Source organism: Tinamus guttatus, unplaced genomic scaffold, assembly GCF_059628265.1.
Source record: "Tinamus guttatus ecotype Peru unplaced genomic scaffold, ASM5962826v1 Tinamus_guttatus_pri_ptg000226l, whole genome shotgun sequence".
In the NCBI taxonomy this organism is placed as follows: Eukaryota; Metazoa; Chordata; class Aves; order Tinamiformes; family Tinamidae; genus Tinamus; species Tinamus guttatus.
The window spans coordinates 5,185,953-5,205,875 of record NW_028288760.1 but is presented as its reverse complement, the minus strand read 5'-3'; the positions used below and the strand labels follow the sequence as shown (position 1 = coordinate 5,205,875).

Here is a 19,923-nt window from a genome sequence, read left to right as displayed (position 1 = left end):
AGTCCATCTCCCTGAGCAACAGATTTACTCCTTGCTCAGAAGCATGAGAAAAAAAATTGATTTTTATTGAAGAAAAAAAAGGAGGAAGGGGGGAAAAAAGGGCTGTTTGTTCTTTTTTGCACAGGACAAAAAACAACCTCCCCCCGCCCACCACCACAAAACACTCCGCTATTTCTAAGACTACCCACACATCTCCGAGCGGTCCATTCTTCACGAACCCGTTTACATATGTTCTTTTCTGCAGAAAACTTCTACATGAACTAGTGGAACATGTTCACCATATATAAACAAACTGTTCATATTGTATGAAAAATAGTATTTAATTATTTTTGCACATTTTACACAGATATTCATTCCCCAGACTCGATAACATGAGCTGTTTGGAAAGTTAAAAAAAAATACAGCACAAACACTGACCCACTATGACACATGTACAAGATTAGCACTCAGGCCTTTGATCTAAATGCTGTCTTCTTACTAGCATTGGTACATATCAAAGATGCCCACACACCATAAAGGGACCAGAGGTTTTGAAGCAGGCAAGTATTTTGCCTACAAACAGCATCCTCAGTGATAAATCAGTTGTCCCAGACTCTTCCTTGAAACATCAATTATATTTTAGAGAACAATACCCATTTCTGTAATATAGATTAGATACAAGAAATTCTTGAAGAACACTGAAATTAAGCAACATCCACAGAATTACTGAAGGAAATTAAATATTTAAAGAGCGTAACAAGTGACTTTTTAAAAGCAATGCTCAAATTCATTAAAATAAAATGTTTGAACAGCGGTAATTTATATCAACAATTATTTGATACTTCACAATGTTTGTTTTAGAAGCAAAAAAAGATTCAGAGATTTCTTTTATAAAAAGATAAATCTGAATGGGGGGACAAAACAAAAGAGTTTACAAGTATTTTCAGTGTTGGCAAAACACTTGCGTTTCAGTATATTGTTTTTATTTTTATGCAGTTCAGAAAGTGGACAGCAACAAGTAATTTTTTAACTTTGTTAGGCAAGAATGTAAGAGCTAGAGCAGTGATCAGTAACACTGAACTGAATACTTTCACTCAGCTAGGTTAAAACAATAGATGGCATACCTTCGTCTTAGCCATGTGGTACAACACAGCAGATGTGCTAAAAGAGAATGTTACCCTCTGTAATCCAGTACCAGTTGATAGTAGTGCAGAAACAAACAAAAAGGAAGTAAGATTTTGCATAACAGTATAACAAATATGCACTTACTTTAGCTATTTTCACAAAATGGCTCAATATTTCTGCCCTTATTTTTAAGGTCTGTGCTGTTAAAATTTCTCGTACAACCCAAAAACTGACCTATAAAGTAAACATACGAATTTAGTTACAGAAAAAGGACTTTATTAAAAATGTGTACACTTTCATGATGTTCCATGGAAAACACAAGGTAGGAAAAGAGAGCAGATGTGATCTCATGAATTCTCATCTGTATAATCACCCCAAAGCAGTACCACTGGACTTTAAGAACTAGGAAGAAAAGTGGGACAGCACTATGGTAACCGAACGAATAGGAAGAACACAGAATAAGAAAGGGAAGAAAAGCTCATGCAGTATAGCCTGCTGACACACCAGCAAAGAGCATTAGGAGCACTAGAGTCTAGCGGAAAAATAGAGAAAAAAATGTGGACAAAAACTGGAAAGAGGAACTGTCATTTTAAAATCTTAAACCTCGTTACTAAAATATTTAAACAGATTCTTAAGTTTTAATACCTAAGAGTAGTTCTATTTCACCTTTTATGCAAAGGCAAATAGTATCTCTTCATTGCATGAATTATATCGTTTACCTGGTTAAACCTCCTAGTAAAGGCAACAATACTTGGAGCAAGGATATGTTTCTCTTTCTTATTCCATCCACAGCTGGCAAGTTCCTAATAAAAAAAAAAGATCATCCTAAACATCAGTAATGTTCAAAAACATTAAGTGTAGAAACTGATACCCAAGCAAAACGTTTACCAGATACTTCTAAAACGAAACGCACTCATTTCATGGTAGCTAGTCTAAGTGAAGTTATAGTAATAAAAATGATAAATTCTGTAGCATACTTGTAACTACAATTAATTAAGTGCCCTACAGCAAAAAATATCTTCACTTAAACTGCAAAATAAATACAGTAAGTTCCTCTTGGAACTATAAAGTTAGAAAAACATAATTAATGATTTCTCCTTAAATTAACTGTATTAAATAATACGTCAAAGGAAATCTGAAGTAGTACCTACAGATTTGATTCTGCCAGAAAGAAAATATCCATTTTCAAATGGTTATTTTAGGCAGTTCCAAACATATTTAGACAGACTGGCTCCTTTTAATTACAGATTTAAACTTCTATGTATCTATGCAGTCTTTATACTTTTTATGTATCTAAAAAGTGGTACATATGTACATACTGGAAATGAGTTCACCACAATACAAACTAAAATAACTGTTTTTAGCACCACAATTTCAATCAGAATGTTGTTTAGCTTTCCAAATGATTGCTATTAACCTCAGAGGATGTCAGGTCAAAAAGCAGATCAGCCAAAGAGAATTCTGTCTCCAAAAGGCACTTTATATTCACACTGATAAACTGAACATTTTCTCCAGAAATGGAAGGCTGCATGTTGCTGTGTGAGTACTAGGAAAATCATTTTCAGTTCCAAACACGTTTCATGATGCAGTCTTCCAACATTTAAGCCTTCTGCATGTAACTATGCCAATTTGCACACATCAAGACAGATTCACCACATGATCAGTACATATTGCATCTTAGAGCCTGGAAATTACATGCTCAAGCAGAAAAATCTCAGTCACTCTACTAGGGATAGCAAAATTCATGTTAGAAAAATGGAAGAGGAATCTAAGGATCTTAAATAGTTGTTACAGGGCTAGTGAGTAGCAACTGAAAATCCTGTAAATGCTAAATTAATTTTACTAGGTTTAAAATTTGGACTAAATAGAAAAGTTGATGATATGAGTAAATGATCCAACTTCTCCTCCTGAACTTCCCCACCCTCCAATCCCTCTCTCCCAACTGGTGAAATGTACTATTCCCAGTATTAAACTTTATCTTGTTGTATGGAAGGATGCAGATAGTTACAAGAAAAATAAAAAGTTACAACAGAAACTTTCATACAACAAATATGCAGAGACTGTCATTTCCAGGATGTTAAAAAAAAAAATCTCTAAATAAAGCTAAATAGAAGTCTACAATGTTAGTGTAGTTATTTCTACTGGATTACAAGGAATTGTTAATCAAAGGTCTCTTACTGAGCTGTTATAAAGTAGCATGCAAACGCATTTTTAGTGTTATCTCAATAGCAAAACAAACAAAAAGCCTCAGCAACTGCCAGGTTTAAAGGATATTTGTGCATTTGATAACCAGAACTCTAAAAATCTTAATTCATGCACAAATTCATGTTAAAGACGGTTAAACTTGAAGAAAACAACAATATAACACTCTCTCAAACAACAAATTCAACAGTAGATAACTGTAGATTAATGTTAGTCAGCCCAGTAGCTGAAAACTCAGAACTGCTGCTGTGTAAAGCTCTCCCACTGAACTAAGAAAGCTGTGTAAAATAAAGCAAAATACTTCAACTCCATGCTTTTTTCATTTCCTCTTTCTGGCAGAGGAAACAAAGTGCAATTCCCTTATTTCCATATGTCAGTATATTTACCACTACCTGCTGAATTCCAAAGAAGCTTGTTCTGCAAAACACTCCTTACCACCTTGCATAAGCAAGCACCAAAGAAAGCAGTGTGTTCTTATTGGTAGAATTAAAATACAACAGCAGTTTCAGAACAATTTTGTTACACTTTCTCTTGTCCTCAAAGCAGACAGTTAATATCAATTATAACATCACTGAAAAGGCTATTACCAGAAAAGTTTCTTCCTAGCAAGGACTTTCAATAATGGGAGGAAATAGTAGATATTAATTACATGAAATTCTTGGTAAACAACTTGTATTTCCATCTGGTTACATTTCTTCATGCACTGAAATCCAAAAATTTTAAGGGATATTTTAAGAAAACCTACCTCAGGCTGTATAGCTTTAAATACTGGCATATCCATAAGAGTAATCTGGCTCTGAAATAAAGAAAACATTTTAAATAATGTAAATAAATGCTTGCTATCTCCTCATATTACATCTGTTTGCTGTGGCCCTTCAGATTTGCTCAGTCCAGAATAAGGCCCCTAATCTTCAGGCAGACATACCACAAGCAGAACTCCACCATTTGGAGTGTCAGCATGTCCCTGCTTTCTTTTACAATTATTTACTACACCAATGTGAAGAACTGCAGAACCTGTAGTGGTATAACAAAGGAAATGGTTTTGAGAGTCTTGCTGTTTTAGAACTATATTTACAGTACAGAAGTGGCAAGAAGAAGGATTTGCTTTCGCATAGAAAGCAGAACGCATTTTTTAATTTGCTGGGTTGAAAGGCATTAAAGCATTATGATGTGCTAACTGGTTACTGGAATCATTGGAATATGCTTTGAAAGGATCATGCAGAAATTTTCAGTGCCACTGATGAGTATGCCCTAATAAGGTTTGCAATGTTGTTTCAAAAACAATTATTTTGATAAAAATATTTATTATTTATCTATTTACCTTTAGCATCACAGTGATAAAGTACCTGCATTGCTTCTGTGACTCTAATTCTAAATATGTAGCATTATTAACGTAAATTATGTTTAACCATAATAATGCTACTAAACCTTAAATTGTGCCATTTAAATGATACGATATCTGGAAGAACATGTTTAAAGAATGTTTCTTTAGATCTTTCCTCCTTTGATTCTGTCAATTAAGAATGGTAACTTTCCATTTGAAGATTTTGTTTTTAAGTTTCTATTAGCAGGATTAACGCTCAGATGTGAGCAAGTGTTAATAAGTGTAATATTTCACAGTCAGACACTGAAATTTCCTTCCATAAACAGTTTAAATACTCTAATTATATCTTGCTTTTATTTTATGCTAAGACAAAGATTTTGCCACAAAGCTCTAGTTGACCACTCTTATATTGGGACTTATACTTCTGAATAATGTTTGAGGCATTTGCAAACTCAGAGGTCATTAAGATCATCCACAGCTCCTGCAAAACCTGGAAGTTTCTAACTTCTGTCTACTAGTAAGATGCAAAGCAGATGCTCCAAAAAGCAGTCTGAGCCATATTATGCAGCTTACTATTAAAAAAAAAAAAAAAAAAAAAAAAGGCAACAACAAAAAAACAGTAACAATTAGTAATGATTTCAACAAGCCATTGTTAAAACAATAAACACTGAGGAGGTAAATACAAAATTCAATACCATTGCCAAACTGCTGGTCTTTCTGCTATGTAATTAGTGCCATGGATTTTCTCCTGTGCCATTTCTAAACTTAGAAAAATAAAATAACACACTAAACTTGAAGAGCTGAGCTTCACTTGACTGCATTCCATTTCTCTAAATATCTATATATCAACACAAAACCCCCATCTTTCACAGACCTACTGTTCAAAATGTAGATACTCAACATAATACCACCACCAAGCCCAGACCTGTTTTTTCTTCAGCATTCCCATTGAACTCAAGTTTGTCCGAGCCATTCAGATTACAGAGAATCGCACAGAGAGTGATTGAGGCTGGAAGGGATCTCTAGAGATCGTCTAGTCCAACCCCTGCTCCAGCAGGGACACCCAGAGCAGGGGCACAGGGTCCATCTAGGCGGGTTGGAAGATCTCCAGAGAAGGAGCCTCCACAGCCTCTGCGGGCAGCCTGTGCCAGGGCTCTGGCACGTAAACAGCAAAGAAGTTTCTTCCTCATATGGAGACAGAACTTCCTGTGTTTAATTTTGTACCCGTTACCCCTTGTCCTGTCACTGGCCACCACCAAGAAGAGTCTGGCCCCATCCTTTCCACATTCTCCCTACACATATTTATACATTTTGATATCTATACCAAGATGTATAGACTGACCCCCTCTCAGTCTTGTCTTCTCCAAGCTAAACAGGCCCAGCTCGCTTCATCTTTCCTCATACGATAGATGCTCCAGTCCCTTAATCATCTTCATTGCTCTATGCTGGACCCTCTCGAGAAGCTCCATGTCCCTCTTGTCCTGGGGAGCCCAGAACTGCACCCAATATTCCAGTTTACTAGATTACTAGTTTTACAGTAGATATAAGATGATGTTACATGCATTATTTACTGGTTGTTAGAATTTACTGTAAAAAGGTTTATTCTATTCCTCTGAGTTGCACAGAAGCAGTAAATAGACTTGAGATGTCCTTAGAAGAGAGAGGATCAGGGTAAGCCAGTGAAAACGTGGCACGAGAAGAACTACTATGGCCAACATCTTTTTTGTTGTGTTAGAAATTCACATGAACTGTATTAAAAAATAGCATAAATAATATCCCCAACGTCCAGCTACACTGCTTTAGTTTACATAAAGTATGTTTCAGCATTCACAGTCAGCCCTGCAGATGCAAGTTTCGATGTCGTCGGATTTTTTTTGTTAGTGGCTATAGATGACAACTAGAATTGGAGAAAGACAGAAAAGAAACCTTACAGAAGTTTGGACTTGTGGTAGCTTTATTACAAGGAGAAAGGGTGTGTACACACATGTGTGCTGAGGCGTACTGTTTCTTCGTTTATGAAGTGTACCATTAGATCAAGTCCCTCCCCAACAATCTTTTACCTCAAACCAACCACATTAGGAATGTTACAAAAATGCTCTTACAAATTACAAGCAATCTAACCTCAACTTAACCATTTTATACATATGGTACTGAAATTGCCATTCATCTGTGTACTCTATACTAGGGTTAAAAAGACTCATCTTAAAAATTAACTCCAAAGTCATAAAATTACAGTAATAATATTGTATTAACTTTTTTGTGAATAGTACTACTGAATCTCAAACCAAATGAAAGGAACACCATTTAGATGCCCAGAATATTAATGAAAATATTGAACTAGCTTAATTAGCTTGTAACCCCAACTCCTGTCTGCTCCCTAGTAAGTAAGTGTGAAAATGTAAATTAGAAGCAGTGGCAAGTACATGGGAACTATATTTGTCATTTGGCAATGCAAGAGCTTTGCTTTCAAATTTATTTGAGTTGACTCCCAGGATTTAAGAAATTGATGTTTCCAAGAAAGTGATGTTTCAGGAGGAAAGCAGAGTATTTGAGGTTTCAACTAAAATACAAACAGGACTATGGATACCCAACATTATTCTTAAATGTATGCTAGTGTTTTCTAAAACACTGGAAAAAAAATTAAATGGTTTTAAGCAGAAAACAAACAGTACACTAAGTCAGCTCAGTACTGAATAAGTTCTAAAGACATGTTTACACTATTGAAGTTAATATAAACATAAATTTGCTTTTGAGAACACTGTAAGTTTGTTTAAATGATTTTGGTTAAAGAAAAAGTTTTTATGCTATTTTTATATCCTGAGAGCCCTGATTATTATACAGATATAAATGCAAAAATAACACTTTTACTTACTGCAAACTCCTCAGGAGTTACTTTCAATACATCAAATACAACTGCATCGTAGCTTTTATTGGCATAATCCGAGCTCCGCCCTTCCAAAGAATCTGAGCTGCTACTACCCTACAAAGAAAAAGTAGATTTATCTGCAGAGTGATGAATTTCATGTCAAATTTTTAAAAGCCTTTTTTATTTATGAGTAAAATTTTTTAAAGTCAAATACTGATTCCTTCAATTTAAAACAGCATGGTTCACAAATGATTCCAACATTTTGCCAAACTGACCAACTTCTGCCAAAATGATACTGGCACAGTTAAAAATTTCAAGTGTTTGAAATTTTCTTTTTAATGGTTTTGAAGGGGACTTTCAAAACTGTGCTTATATACCTCATTTAAAAATGCCCATCTTTATATGCAAACCTATTTTTGTTAGTCTGAGGACATTTGTACTATTTAAGAAAATGACTTTTGCAGCCCACTGCTGCATCATGTATTTTATTATATGATTTTTAAATATCAAGACCTCTGTAAAGCTGCTTAGTTCACTCCTGAAACAGCTGACTTGCTTCATGAAAAGCAGGACCACTGTTTTGATACAATCAAGTTATGTGTGCAAACTACTGTGAAAGAGCTTGCTTTCAATGGCTCTTTAGATATCTTAGGAGGTAAAGTGGAACTTTTCAAGTGGGGAAGAATTACATCAAAATGTTACCTTTCATAAACACAGAAAAAAAAACTCCAATTATACATTAAAACATGTGCTTTGCATGGCAAGCTTTACTACAGTTGATTTATAAAATTTCGAAGTTTTATATGAAAGGAAATAAGTCAGTAAAATAACTAATTCCCAAGCAGCCTTCAGTTGGCTGTGCTGAAGCTACAGGCAGACTGTCAGCTGCTCACAACAAATGACATGAAATTAACAGGCTTAGAAATGGCATGACAGAGCCACCTGATCTCTGAAGGACATTAGAGGTAAAATAAACTCTCTATAGAGAGTACTTTCTTCCTAGTAGACTAGTAAATTTCAACAAAAGTTCTGACCTGCTCCATCTGGATGATATGTTACATTGCTCTTAGCTACTATATTTGCAGAAGTTTTTGTTATGGAATAAAAAGTTAGGAAAAGTTGTGAATGCTCTGAAGCACAATTTTCTAAATTTGCTTTGTTGTTAAATACTAAACTGTTCAGAAGAAAAAGGTGTGACATGACTGATAGTGGAAAGGATTTCTCTAACAGTCAAAGCAAGTTGTAACTTCTATTTATATACAGGAACCAACAAAACAACTCCAGTGAACCGTACCTCTGGCGTGGCAGAGGTGATCATCACATTGGCCATGAGGTCATTCCTTTTATACATGCTCTCTCCAAGAAGCAGAAAGCTTCAGCTCTGCCAGCACTGACGAGACAACATGATGAGAACAGAATTCCTGTAAAGCAGATACATATATAATTACAGTATCAACTGCAAAGGAGTATTAGTGATTATCACTAAAGCCATGCCATGTCCTTATACCCACTTCCAATATGTCGTCAACAAATGCAAAAAAAATATATATATAGCTTGTCATTTATGTTCAATTAGTTTTATATGAAGTCCATGATAGAGAACATTTACATAGCTACACACCTTTAAAACAGGAAAACAAAGCTATAAACTGAACAAAGAAATACTGTTTCCTTACATTTTCCTGATCATTGTTTAAATTAGTCTCATCACTGATGACTAAAGTCTCACTGTGTCTTCTCAATAGACAAATTCTGATTGTAGTTGCTTAGGTCTACACTAACACTGATACAGACAGCTGCTTTGAAAGCATCTTATATCAAAGAATAGAAGTTCTCCAGAGAAGAAAAGCTGACAATATCACCATCCCTAACTGGAAGGATGAATCTCCAGGACTTCTGCTAATCCAGCAACAGTATGGACTGAAGTGAGACTCTTTCCAGACTAGTTTAGGCAGATAGATTTGGTTCTAAATTGGCACAGAAAGTCACATGTGTACCACCTCTAGCTTCCTCAAGAAATCAAAGACTAGAGCGGAGAAAATAAACAAACCAACAAAAAGAGTATGTGGTATGACAAAAAACCTAACAGCTTGAATGAAACCATCTGTTTCAGTTGAAGCTTCTGGTGAGAAGGAAAGCATGTAATGAAAGCTAAAACCTAGCAATTCAGTAATAACAAAAACACTGATGACAATAGTAATACTCATAGATGAAAGAATGATCAGGTTTCAAAAAAAGCAAAAATAATTAATTACAAGACAGCATATCCATGGCCATTGAACAAAGAATCATATTCCATTGACATCAGGGAATTTCACGAGGGGAATCTCACAGGGAATCTTCTTGGGTATGTATCAGTTGTCACATGTTAAAAACATGCATCATCTGGACATAAGCGAAGATATAACATCAGGGATCTAAATCAATTGCGTCTCATTCAGACAAATATAATTTGTATATAAGGCGGCATCACGGGTCTAACTGCCACTAAAGTGATGGCAACTGACAGGAATATACAGCACAGGTCTTCATAAAAGAATTATACCCACATTTTACTTATTCACTCTCACTTGGTAATGACAACAACAGAAAATTCCAAGAATAAAACCCATTCCTTTTGATCAACATTTAATGGAGGGGAATCCTAAGCAATTTTATTTTCAAATCTATGCAGTAAAGAAAAAACACAATTTGGCCAGAAGATTAGTTAATTCAGAAAATCCTTCATATCACTCAGAGAAATTTCAGTACTGGTGGAAATGTCTAATTATTGATGCATCTAATAAACATTATAATCAATTCAGTGTTTCTACTTAAGTGGCTCATGGAGATAAACATTCTTTTTATTTGTCTGAAATGAAATAAAATCAAAATCAGAGTTCAAAATCTACTGTAAAACTTAATTACTTGATTTCACATATCTATCTATACCTATAGTATTCGGGCCATTTTGGATATCTCCATACTCATTGCTAGCTTAATGAGCTTAATGAGCTAACCTTGCTCTTTCATTATGTCCAATGACAATTGGTACAATGGCACAGCACCTGCCAAATTTCTTCACCATATTGTTCAATATAATGCATATGGTCTTGGCCTTATCCTACCATTGGAAATTTTGTCAGCTAAAATAACAATGATATAATTAAAATTCACATTCACAATTTATATGTTCTCAAAGCTAAGACCATTCTTACCTTATAAATAGTCTTATAGGACTACATTAAAAGACTCTCAGAACTATGATGAGATGGTTGAGTGGACAGTAGAAGAGCAATGGATGTTGGAGTCATGATGTTCAACATAATCTTCCAAAGCTTATATTCTTATAAGCTTTTATATTCTTTATATTCTTTTATTCCTTTCAGAGAAGGCCTTAGCGGAGGACCTGCCTCTTGGTTTGCCATGTAATTGATGTTTTGCAAGAATTTAGATCTGAAAATCCAATTGACACCTAAGTAAAAGCTTGTTTAGACAACTATAAAAGTTAAAACAATCCAGATTCACAGGACTGTGCAGAAAGGAATGCTCAATCCAAACACCTGTCTCATCAAAAGATCATTTGACTTTTAACTTCTCTAGAAAAGGATCGACTTCCATGAGCACAAGTTATTTCTGTTACTGCACTATCCTTTTAAGGACAGAAGTAACAAATACAGCAAAATTTGGGTCAAAAATTGCTCAACATTCCAGTACCTGCAAAATAGGCAAAAAACAACAACAAAAAAACACAACTTATCCCAAATTAAATAATCAGTATTATGCCAAGAGGCAAAAGAATAAATTACCTGAATATTTCTAATGACTATGAATTACTAAACCCAAATAGGTTATTAGGAACAGTTTAACATACATTGTGTAGTCCTGTTTCACTGTGCAAAGAACCTGAAGTGCTGCAGACACTGTTTTCTATATGCTATTAACAGCTAGTAAAACTGCTTAGATACGGTGTGCACATACATACTAATACTAGTAGTGAGCAAGTATGCATGCATGCAAATACGCAAAGTATAGGAAGCGCTCAGAGAATTGATAGTGCCACATCTCCATCCTCAGCCTTACCTGCAAAACCTAGATTGCACAAATAGGAAAACACTGAATAAGCAAGCAGCAGCCGAGAATAAAAAGAACCTCTGATTTTACTCCTTCAGGCAGGTGAGGTCCTATTTACCATTCTATGAGGCATTACAGGACAAAAAACAATTTCTTCTCCACAATTTTATGGACATGCATAAGCTGGATGAGTAACTGTATTTTGAATGATGCCAGGTTCTCCTCAGAGAAACTTGCCAAAAAGCAATTTCCGTTATCTTGCTTCCTGATAAAATAAACTTTTATAGTTTGTGCACTAGCAGACTACAAAGTATTTCTAAGGTCTGGAATTGCTTGTATTAATAGCCCTTAAGAGATACTGAAGTGGAAAGCAATTTTCATGATGTAATTTCTTTAAAATGTGGCATTTATATCAGGACCACAAGAACATTTCTCCATCTCTTCCTTCTCCGCCTTCCTGACTAGGCTTTCCAGTGTGCGGGGGCTCAAAAATGCTCTGAAAGGGGAAAGAAAAATCCCATATGTGATCTTGCATCCTGTCCAAAATGAATTTTACTCCATTTCAACATTCAGTAAAGCAAAAAGAGACAGAGATGCTCTAATATCAGAAAACAGAAGTACTAATATACTTTTCAACTACAATATTCAGCTTTTAAAAATTGCAAGGTTAGATATTTCAATTTTAAAAATAAAAATGTATCCCTGTGTGTAAGAAGTCAGGCAGAGGGGGCAGGAGACCTGTGCGGATGAGCAAGGAGCTTGTGGCAATGCTCAAGCAGAAGGCGGCGGTATACAGAATGTGGAAAAAAGGACAGGCCCCCTGGGAGAAATACAGGAACGTAGTCAGGGAGTGCAGAGATGAGACAAGGAAAGCTAAGGTGCATTTGGAATGCAATCTGGCAAGGAACATTAAAAATAACAAGAAAAACTTCTTCAAATATATTAACAGCAAAAGAAAGATCAGGGAAAACGTGGGTCCGCTGGCGGACAAGATGGACGAATAACACAGAAAAAGCAGAGTTGCTCAATGCCTTCTTTGCTTCGGTGTTTACCAAGGGCAGCCCTTTAGAGCCCCAGGCCCTAGGGACAAGGGAGGAAGCCTGGAGAGAGGAAAACTTGCCCTGGGTAGAGGAAGATTGGGTCAGAGAGCACCTAAGGAAACTCGATACCCACAAATCCATGGGCCCTGATGGGATGCACCCCAGAGTGCTGCGTGAGCTGGCAGAGGTCATAGCTAAGCCGCTCTCCATCATCTTTGAAGGATCCTGGAGAACCAGGGAGGTGCCGGAGGACTGGAAGAAGGCCAATGTCACACCAGTCTTCAAAAAGGCAGGAAGGAGCCGGGCAACCACAGGGCAGTGAGCCTCACCTGCGTCCCCAGAAAAGTGATGGAACGGCTCATACTGGCCGTTGTCTCCAGGCACATGGAGGACGAGGTGCTCAAGAGTAGTCAGCATGGATTCACCAAGGGGAAATCTTGCCTGACTAACCTGATAGCCTTCTATGATGGAATGACCAGCTGGATAGATGAGGGGAGAGCGGTGGATGTCGTCTATCTCAACTTCACCAAGGCTTTTGACACCGTCCCTCACAACATCCTCCTGGGCAAGCTCCGGAAGTGTGGGATAGATGAGTGGACAGTGAGGTGGATTAGGAACTGGCTGGACGGCAGAGCTCAGAGGGTGGTGATCAGTGGTGACGAGTCTGTAGCCTGTAGCTAGCAGTGTCCCCCAGGGGTCAGTCCTTGGTCCAGTCCTGTTCAATTTATTCATCAGTGACCTGGATGAAGGCACAGAGTGCTCCCTCAGCAAGTTTGCTGATGATACAAAATGGGAGGAGTAGCTGGTACCCCAGAGGGCTGCGCTGCCATCCAGAGGGACCTGGACAGACTGGACAACTGGGCGGTGAAAAACCTCATGAAATTCAACAAGGCCAAGCGCAAGGTCCTGCACCTGGGGAGAAATAACCTCAGACCACCAGTACAGGCTGGGGACCGACCTTCTGGAAAGCAGCTCTGTGGAGAAAGACCTGGGTGTCATGGTGGGCGGCAAGCTGACCATGAGGCAGCAGTTGCCCTTGTGGCCAAGAAGGCCAAGGGGATCCTGGGGTGCATTAAGAAGAGCGTCTCCAGCAGGTCGAGGTGATCCTGCCCCTCTACTCAGCCCTGGTGAGGCCACATCTGGAGAACTGTGTCCAGTTCTGGGCTCCACAGGACAAGAGGGATGTGGAGCTGCTGGAGAGAGGCCAGCGCAGGGCCACAAGGATGATCAGGGGCCTGGAACATCTGCCCTATGAGGGGGAGAACGTAAGAAGGTTTGATGCATAAACCTCCAAAGCATTAAGCAACACTGGTACAAAACCATTTTATTCCTAACTGGCACTACTCCCTCTGACATATTTAGTACACGGAATGCACATGTAAAATGTCTAAAAACGTGTGCACATGTATACATGTAAGGTACATGAGTTATCTAAACAGTCACAATGCTTTATATGAGAAGAATGCTTGCCCTTTTGAAATAATTTAACAGCAAGCAAAAACCTGTGGCCATTTTGTATCACACACAAAATTCCAGAATATTCAAAATCCTGATTGCAAATAATTAATGCCTACTCAGTCTAGTAAGAAACAAAATAATTACACTATACAAGATTAAAAGCCTTTGCATTTATGTGATTAAAGATCCTCATAAGCAGTGGCTGTCCTGTGCACACATTTTCAGGATCAGTTTCACTAGAAAATCCCCGTTTCATTATGCTTTAGGCAACAGTACCACCTATAGATGAAATATGCTATGAACAAGTTGAAAGTATTTTTATGCACATACTACTCTGAGAAACTTCCTACTATAATTAATGATGAATAACATTAATAATGAACGGAATACTTTTCCTGCATATAAAAACCTCAACTGGGCTGTGACAAGATGCAGCGAAGTTACGTATTTTGAGAGGAAACACATTCAGTGCAGCAATTTATTCCAGACACTGTTTTATTATCAGCATAAATACAAAAACTGAGCCTAACTAACAAAGTATATCCCAGATTTAGGATCACGAGATCTGTCAATCATCAATGAATCAACACAGAATTATAATCAAAAAGACTATAAACACTTTTAACGATCTGAGGATTACTTACCAGTTTGCCTACTGCGTTAACGGATCACAGCCTGAAATTGCTAAACTAAGTGAAGTATTCATCACTAACATACATTAATCCTAAGAAAAAAGGCTGAGAAAATTGTTACAGCATGTCCCAATTGTTGCAAAAAAATCAAAATCTAATCCATGAAAAAGGGACTCCAAAGTTGCCTCCAAAGCACTAAACACCACCTAAGTCTTCCAACTCCCATTACTAGTGTATGTACATGCAAATGAATTCAACCACAAGCAATGAGGCAGTATTCCAGCTGCCAGTAGCTGCTCTGATGCATTTAAGAAACAACTTCAAAAACCAGGTCCCAGTCTTACTGGGCTTTATGTGCACAACTGATTTAAATTTTACCTCAAAGCAGGTTAAAAACAACTCATATCTCAGTTGTGGTACTAGGATATACACTACTTTATTAGTCACATTTCATACCAGAGCACTTTTCAAAGAATTTTCAAAAGAACTTACTGTTCCAGGGCAACCTACATATATAAAAAGAATCTGAGACAATCACTACACTAAAAAGGCAGACTGACATTCCACATGCTGAACAAAAATAAGACCTTTCTAATTATTTTTAAAGGATAATGAAACTATCCTCTTAAAGGCTCTTCATAATGCTCTTAAATCAAAAATTTATTTTAAAATTATTAAATGCCCTACAGCATCCTTGGTTGGTGAAACCATGAAGAAGTACAAGCCTCAAAAAGGTTTGGATATGGAATACTCTTTGTATTGTGATTTGGATACGGAATACTATTTGTACTGGTGATTCGGTTCACTCTAACCACCATTTATTTATTATACTTAGAAGTTCATTATTAAGTGTTCTCTTACTCCCCCAACCCATTCTGTTCCATCTCCCATTATTTACTGTGTCAAAATGTAATTACATGATTGAAGCTATCTTAAAAAATTAAACATAGTAAACTGCATGAATAAAATTACATCAAGATAATAGCATTAACTAATAAGCCTGGATACCTAAACAAGTTAAGAGTTTCTTACTGAAATGATATGTATTGCCATATCACAATGTCACAGATTCTTCTCCCCAAGTTTGATAAATGCTGCATCTGCTCTTGCTGTGTCCACTAGACTAAGCTGTCAGAATACAAGAGAAAGGAGAAAGAAAAAGCATGCTGTATTTAAAAAAAAAAAAAAAAGGCCAACTCTCTCTAAAGTAATTAATCTCACTGTTCTGTGGAGATACCAAAAATGGATGAATAGTCTAAAAACTGATGCCGCTGCTTGCAATTTCAAATAAGACAAAAAACAAAAACAAAAAAGAGTCAGTTATCAACTTTAGAATACATTTTCTGCTTCTGGAAGAAACAGCTTTTCATTTGCTTCATGAAACTAATAATGCCTCACAACTGAAGCAGTAATTCCCAGTCGTGTTACACTCTAATTTCAGTTGGGTTGGCAAAACTAGCTGAAGCTTCATATTTGGTGCCATTCTCAAGATTAGAGCGTGCACTGTCACATTAAACATCATGAATACATTCTGAAACAGCAAATTAACAGTATGCTACAACTAGCAGCTAGTAAGAACTAACCTTTGCAGTACTGACTAATGTCACAAAGCCTTTGTGATATTTAAGTGCACTAATATTAAAAGCTGGTTTAGTACTCAAATGTCCAGAATTAGCAGGAATATCTCACATGGTCTATTGCTTTTGAAAAAGTGGGCATTTCTTAATTTAAGAAAATGACTACTAAAACAAAACAGAACAAAACAACTCGAGTACCCTTTGCTGGAAGCTGCCTGAACAGCATCATGCCTCTAATTTAGAATTTATCATGACGTGTCAATCATAAAAAGCTCTAGGCTCTCCTCTCCAAACCTAATTTAAGACTTTTAGAACATGGGAAGCTTTGTAACATTCCACTAGGTGGCACTGATTCTTAACTTATTAATGACCTGTTTTCAAAATGTCTTAACTCTCCCATGCTTTATAAAGTAAGCATAACTCAAAGTCTACCAAGTACATATTCTTGTATGAAAATTGAAGGAAACGTTTTATTGTTTTTTCTTTTTGATACATATACAATTATCTGGAGAACTTATTTTACAGCAACCTTTTAAAAATAAGAAATAAGTGTTTATCTTACTTAGATACTGTCAATCATTACAATACACAGTGTAAATGTCTGCTTGCTTCAACTAACACACACTGCAAAATGGAACTGTCAATCTGAGGCTCCTGCAGCAGGGAAGTCTGGAGAAGGATGTGCCTCTGCCCGACCAGAGCAGCTCAGGGATCACTCCTGACATAGGAATCTGGTTTAAAGCCTGGTTGAATATTAAGTGAAGTGGAATGAAGGACAAAATTCTCATTGCAACAGAGAATTGTGTGAGGACAACTTACACATCAGTTAAAGCAGGTTACCAGACCAGATTCTCCAGATCAGTCTCTTGCTGACTCTTTTTCTAAAGGAATGTCCTGGAACTGCTGCTGTCAATTTTCTGGCAAAGAACACTACACTGCTACTCTAGTGGCCACTTCTTTGCAAAAACGCAGCCATAGTACTGCAAGTCCCTGTCATGATGCATTTGTCTTAATCCACACAATTCAGTTAATAGTCTGCAGGAATCAACTCTACAAGTGCAGTCCATCGAGGCTGCCTGCTGGCACTTACACCCTCTCAGGAGTCAAACGGACAGATCTGCGAGAACAGAAACGCCAATCCAGGATTGCTTACACCCTGAAACTGCAGGGTATGTTGGGTTTCCAATGGCTTGAATGTCACTCTTTGATCAATGAAGAAAAAACAAAACAAACAAACAACGCACACACAAATATTTGGTCTTGAAACAAATGAACATTTACAACTATGTAAACATAATTATCTCTGTGTTAATGGGCAGTTACTTAGTTCAAATAAAACCAGCAGCAACTTTTTTCAAACACTAAGAAGAGAAAGATTATGTTTTAAAATAAGAAGAAAATGAGTGAGCACTGCTGCATAATGTGGAAAGGAATGAAGCGAAAATTATTTCTCAGGTTAAGGACAATAACCTCAAAAAGCATTACTTGTTCTTAACAGAGACTGAATAACAAACATCAAGTTAAGAATCTCCATACAACCTTGATCCCTATGAAAACAAACCTGCTGTTCTCTCTCCAGTAGTTCTTTCAAAAGCAGTTAATCCTTAGAACAAGTTGTGGACCGAGTGGGGTTTGAAGGCATGCATTTGAGGGAATTATACCTTAGGAAGTAGCAAGCATTATATTCTAGGAGAGTCTCAACAAAGCATTCACAGAAATATCTATGTGCAGTATTACAACATAATATTGTCATACCATCATGACTCTAGTTCTCATCTTGTTGAGAGGTCTAACAGACACTCTGTAACCTTTGGTATTAAATATAGATAAATGGAAAAAAAAATACCTGCTACTTTAAGCAGGTACAGTTGCATACTTACAGTGGAATAAGGTTATTCTGCCTGCACTCAACCCATCTTGCTTCATCCATCTGTCACTGGGTCTACCTCTGGCTGTTGAAGTTTATCTCTTGCTTAAAAGCATGACATACCTGTAAATTAACAGGAAACAGAATTATGTTAATATTTATAACATAACTCATTTCTTCCCAAACTGTGCATTCCTCACCTGAAACATGCACTCTTTTATTATTACTATTATTATTATTATTAGCTCTCCCTCAGTTTTGAATGGCTGTGATGACAGCACCATATTCAAGTTTTTTTGTTACATGACAAATTCTAAAGCTTAAGAAATTAAAGAATCTATTAGTGAGGAAAAAGGAATGTATTAAGAATTTTGTAACTAAATAGCTCCTAAATATGTACCTTTCTCATCCTGTCAAGCCACACGATTTCCAAATTAATATGGATGTGCATATTGGTTTCAATCACTTCTTTCAAGATAGCTTATGAACAGTAACTTGTTCTTCACTTTTCTCAAGAGTTTTCTCAAGACTTAACACACAACATGAAAGAGAGAAATTCAAATACAATTACCCTTCCATCTATATTACCAAATTCAGTCTCATCTCTTCTAGCAAACAGAGTCAGCAAATTTCAGAAAATACTGTTTAGGTAACTTGTCACAGTGATACTTAGACATACCCTCTCCTCTCTCCCATCCGTTTGCTTTATGCCACCTGTTATAGCTAACATTTACAATAAAATACTACACGCAGAGAAAATCATCTCAAACATGCATACATCACAGAATCGCAGAACGGCTGAGGCTGGAAGGGATCTCTAGAGATCGTCTAGTCCAACCCCTGCTCCAGCAGGGACACCCAGAGCAGGGGCACAGGGTCCATCCAGGCGGGTTTGAAGATCTCCAGAGAAGGAGCCTCCCCAGCCTCTGCGGGCAGCCTGTGCCAGGGCTCTGGCACGTAAACAGCAAAGAAGTTCTTCCTCATATGGAGACGGAACTTCCTGTGTTTAATTTGTACCCGTTACCCCTTGTCCTGTCACTGGCCACCACCAAGAAGAGTCTGGCCCCATCCTCCCCGAGATCCCCTCTCAGTCTTGTCTTCTCCAAGCGTTTTAAACAGGCCCAGCTCGCTTCATCTTTCCTCATACGATAGATGCTCCAGTCCCTTAATCATCTTCATTGCTCTATGCTGGACCCTCTCGAGAAGCTCCACGTCCCTCTTGTCCTGGGGAGCCCTGAACTACCCCAACACTCCAGGTGCAGCCTCACCAGAGCCGAGGGGCAGGATCCCCTCCCTCGCCCTGCTGGCAACGCTCCTCCTGCTGCAGCCAGGAGCCCATTGGCCTTCTTGGCCACAAGGGCACATTGCTGCCTGCTGGTTAACTTGTAGTCAACCACAACTCCCAAATCCCTCTCCATGGACCTGCTTTCCAGCAGGTCAACCCCTAATCTGTACTGGTGCCTGGGGTTATTCCTCCCCAAGGTGCTCCTCAGAAGTGAAATTTTCGCACATATATGCCTCTGTGTGTGTGCATGTGTATGCATGTTTACAGGGCTAAGGACTCATCTTATTACTGATTTTAACTGCCTCAAGATATGCTACAGAGAAGATGCATCTTCTCCAAGATGAGCAATGAAAGGACGAAGTGCAACAGACATTGGCTGCAGCAAGGGAAATTCAAATAAAGAATAAGCAAAAACAATCAAAATGAGAATGCTTAGATACTTGAACAAGCCATGCGGAGATGTTACAGAATCTCAGAGCTCGGACGATAGCCCAAACTCAACAAGACTTCAAGCA

The 19,923-nt window shown here is 37.5% G+C and overlaps 1 protein-coding gene across 1 annotated transcript in view; it reads right to left on the bottom strand.

The window, feature by feature from the left end:
• The window catches only part of RALGPS1 (Ral GEF with PH domain and SH3 binding motif 1), an 83,586-nt gene extending 65,346 nt beyond the window's left edge, over positions 1–18,240 (bottom strand). Inside the window, exons 1-6 of the mRNA XM_088525419.1 lie at positions 18,137–18,240; positions 8,791–8,917; positions 7,503–7,610; positions 4,052–4,102; positions 1,824–1,907; positions 1,249–1,338 (exon numbers count right to left, since the gene is read on the bottom strand). Of these exons, the coding sequence (XP_088381545.1) occupies positions 1,249–1,338; positions 1,824–1,907; positions 4,052–4,102; positions 7,503–7,610; positions 8,791–8,847 (390 nt within the window). The 5' untranslated portion in view covers positions 8,848–8,917; positions 18,137–18,240. The remainder of the gene's footprint in view (positions 1–1,248; positions 1,339–1,823; positions 1,908–4,051; positions 4,103–7,502; positions 7,611–8,790; positions 8,918–18,136) is intronic.
• Positions 18,241–19,923: the final 1,683 nt, after the last annotated feature.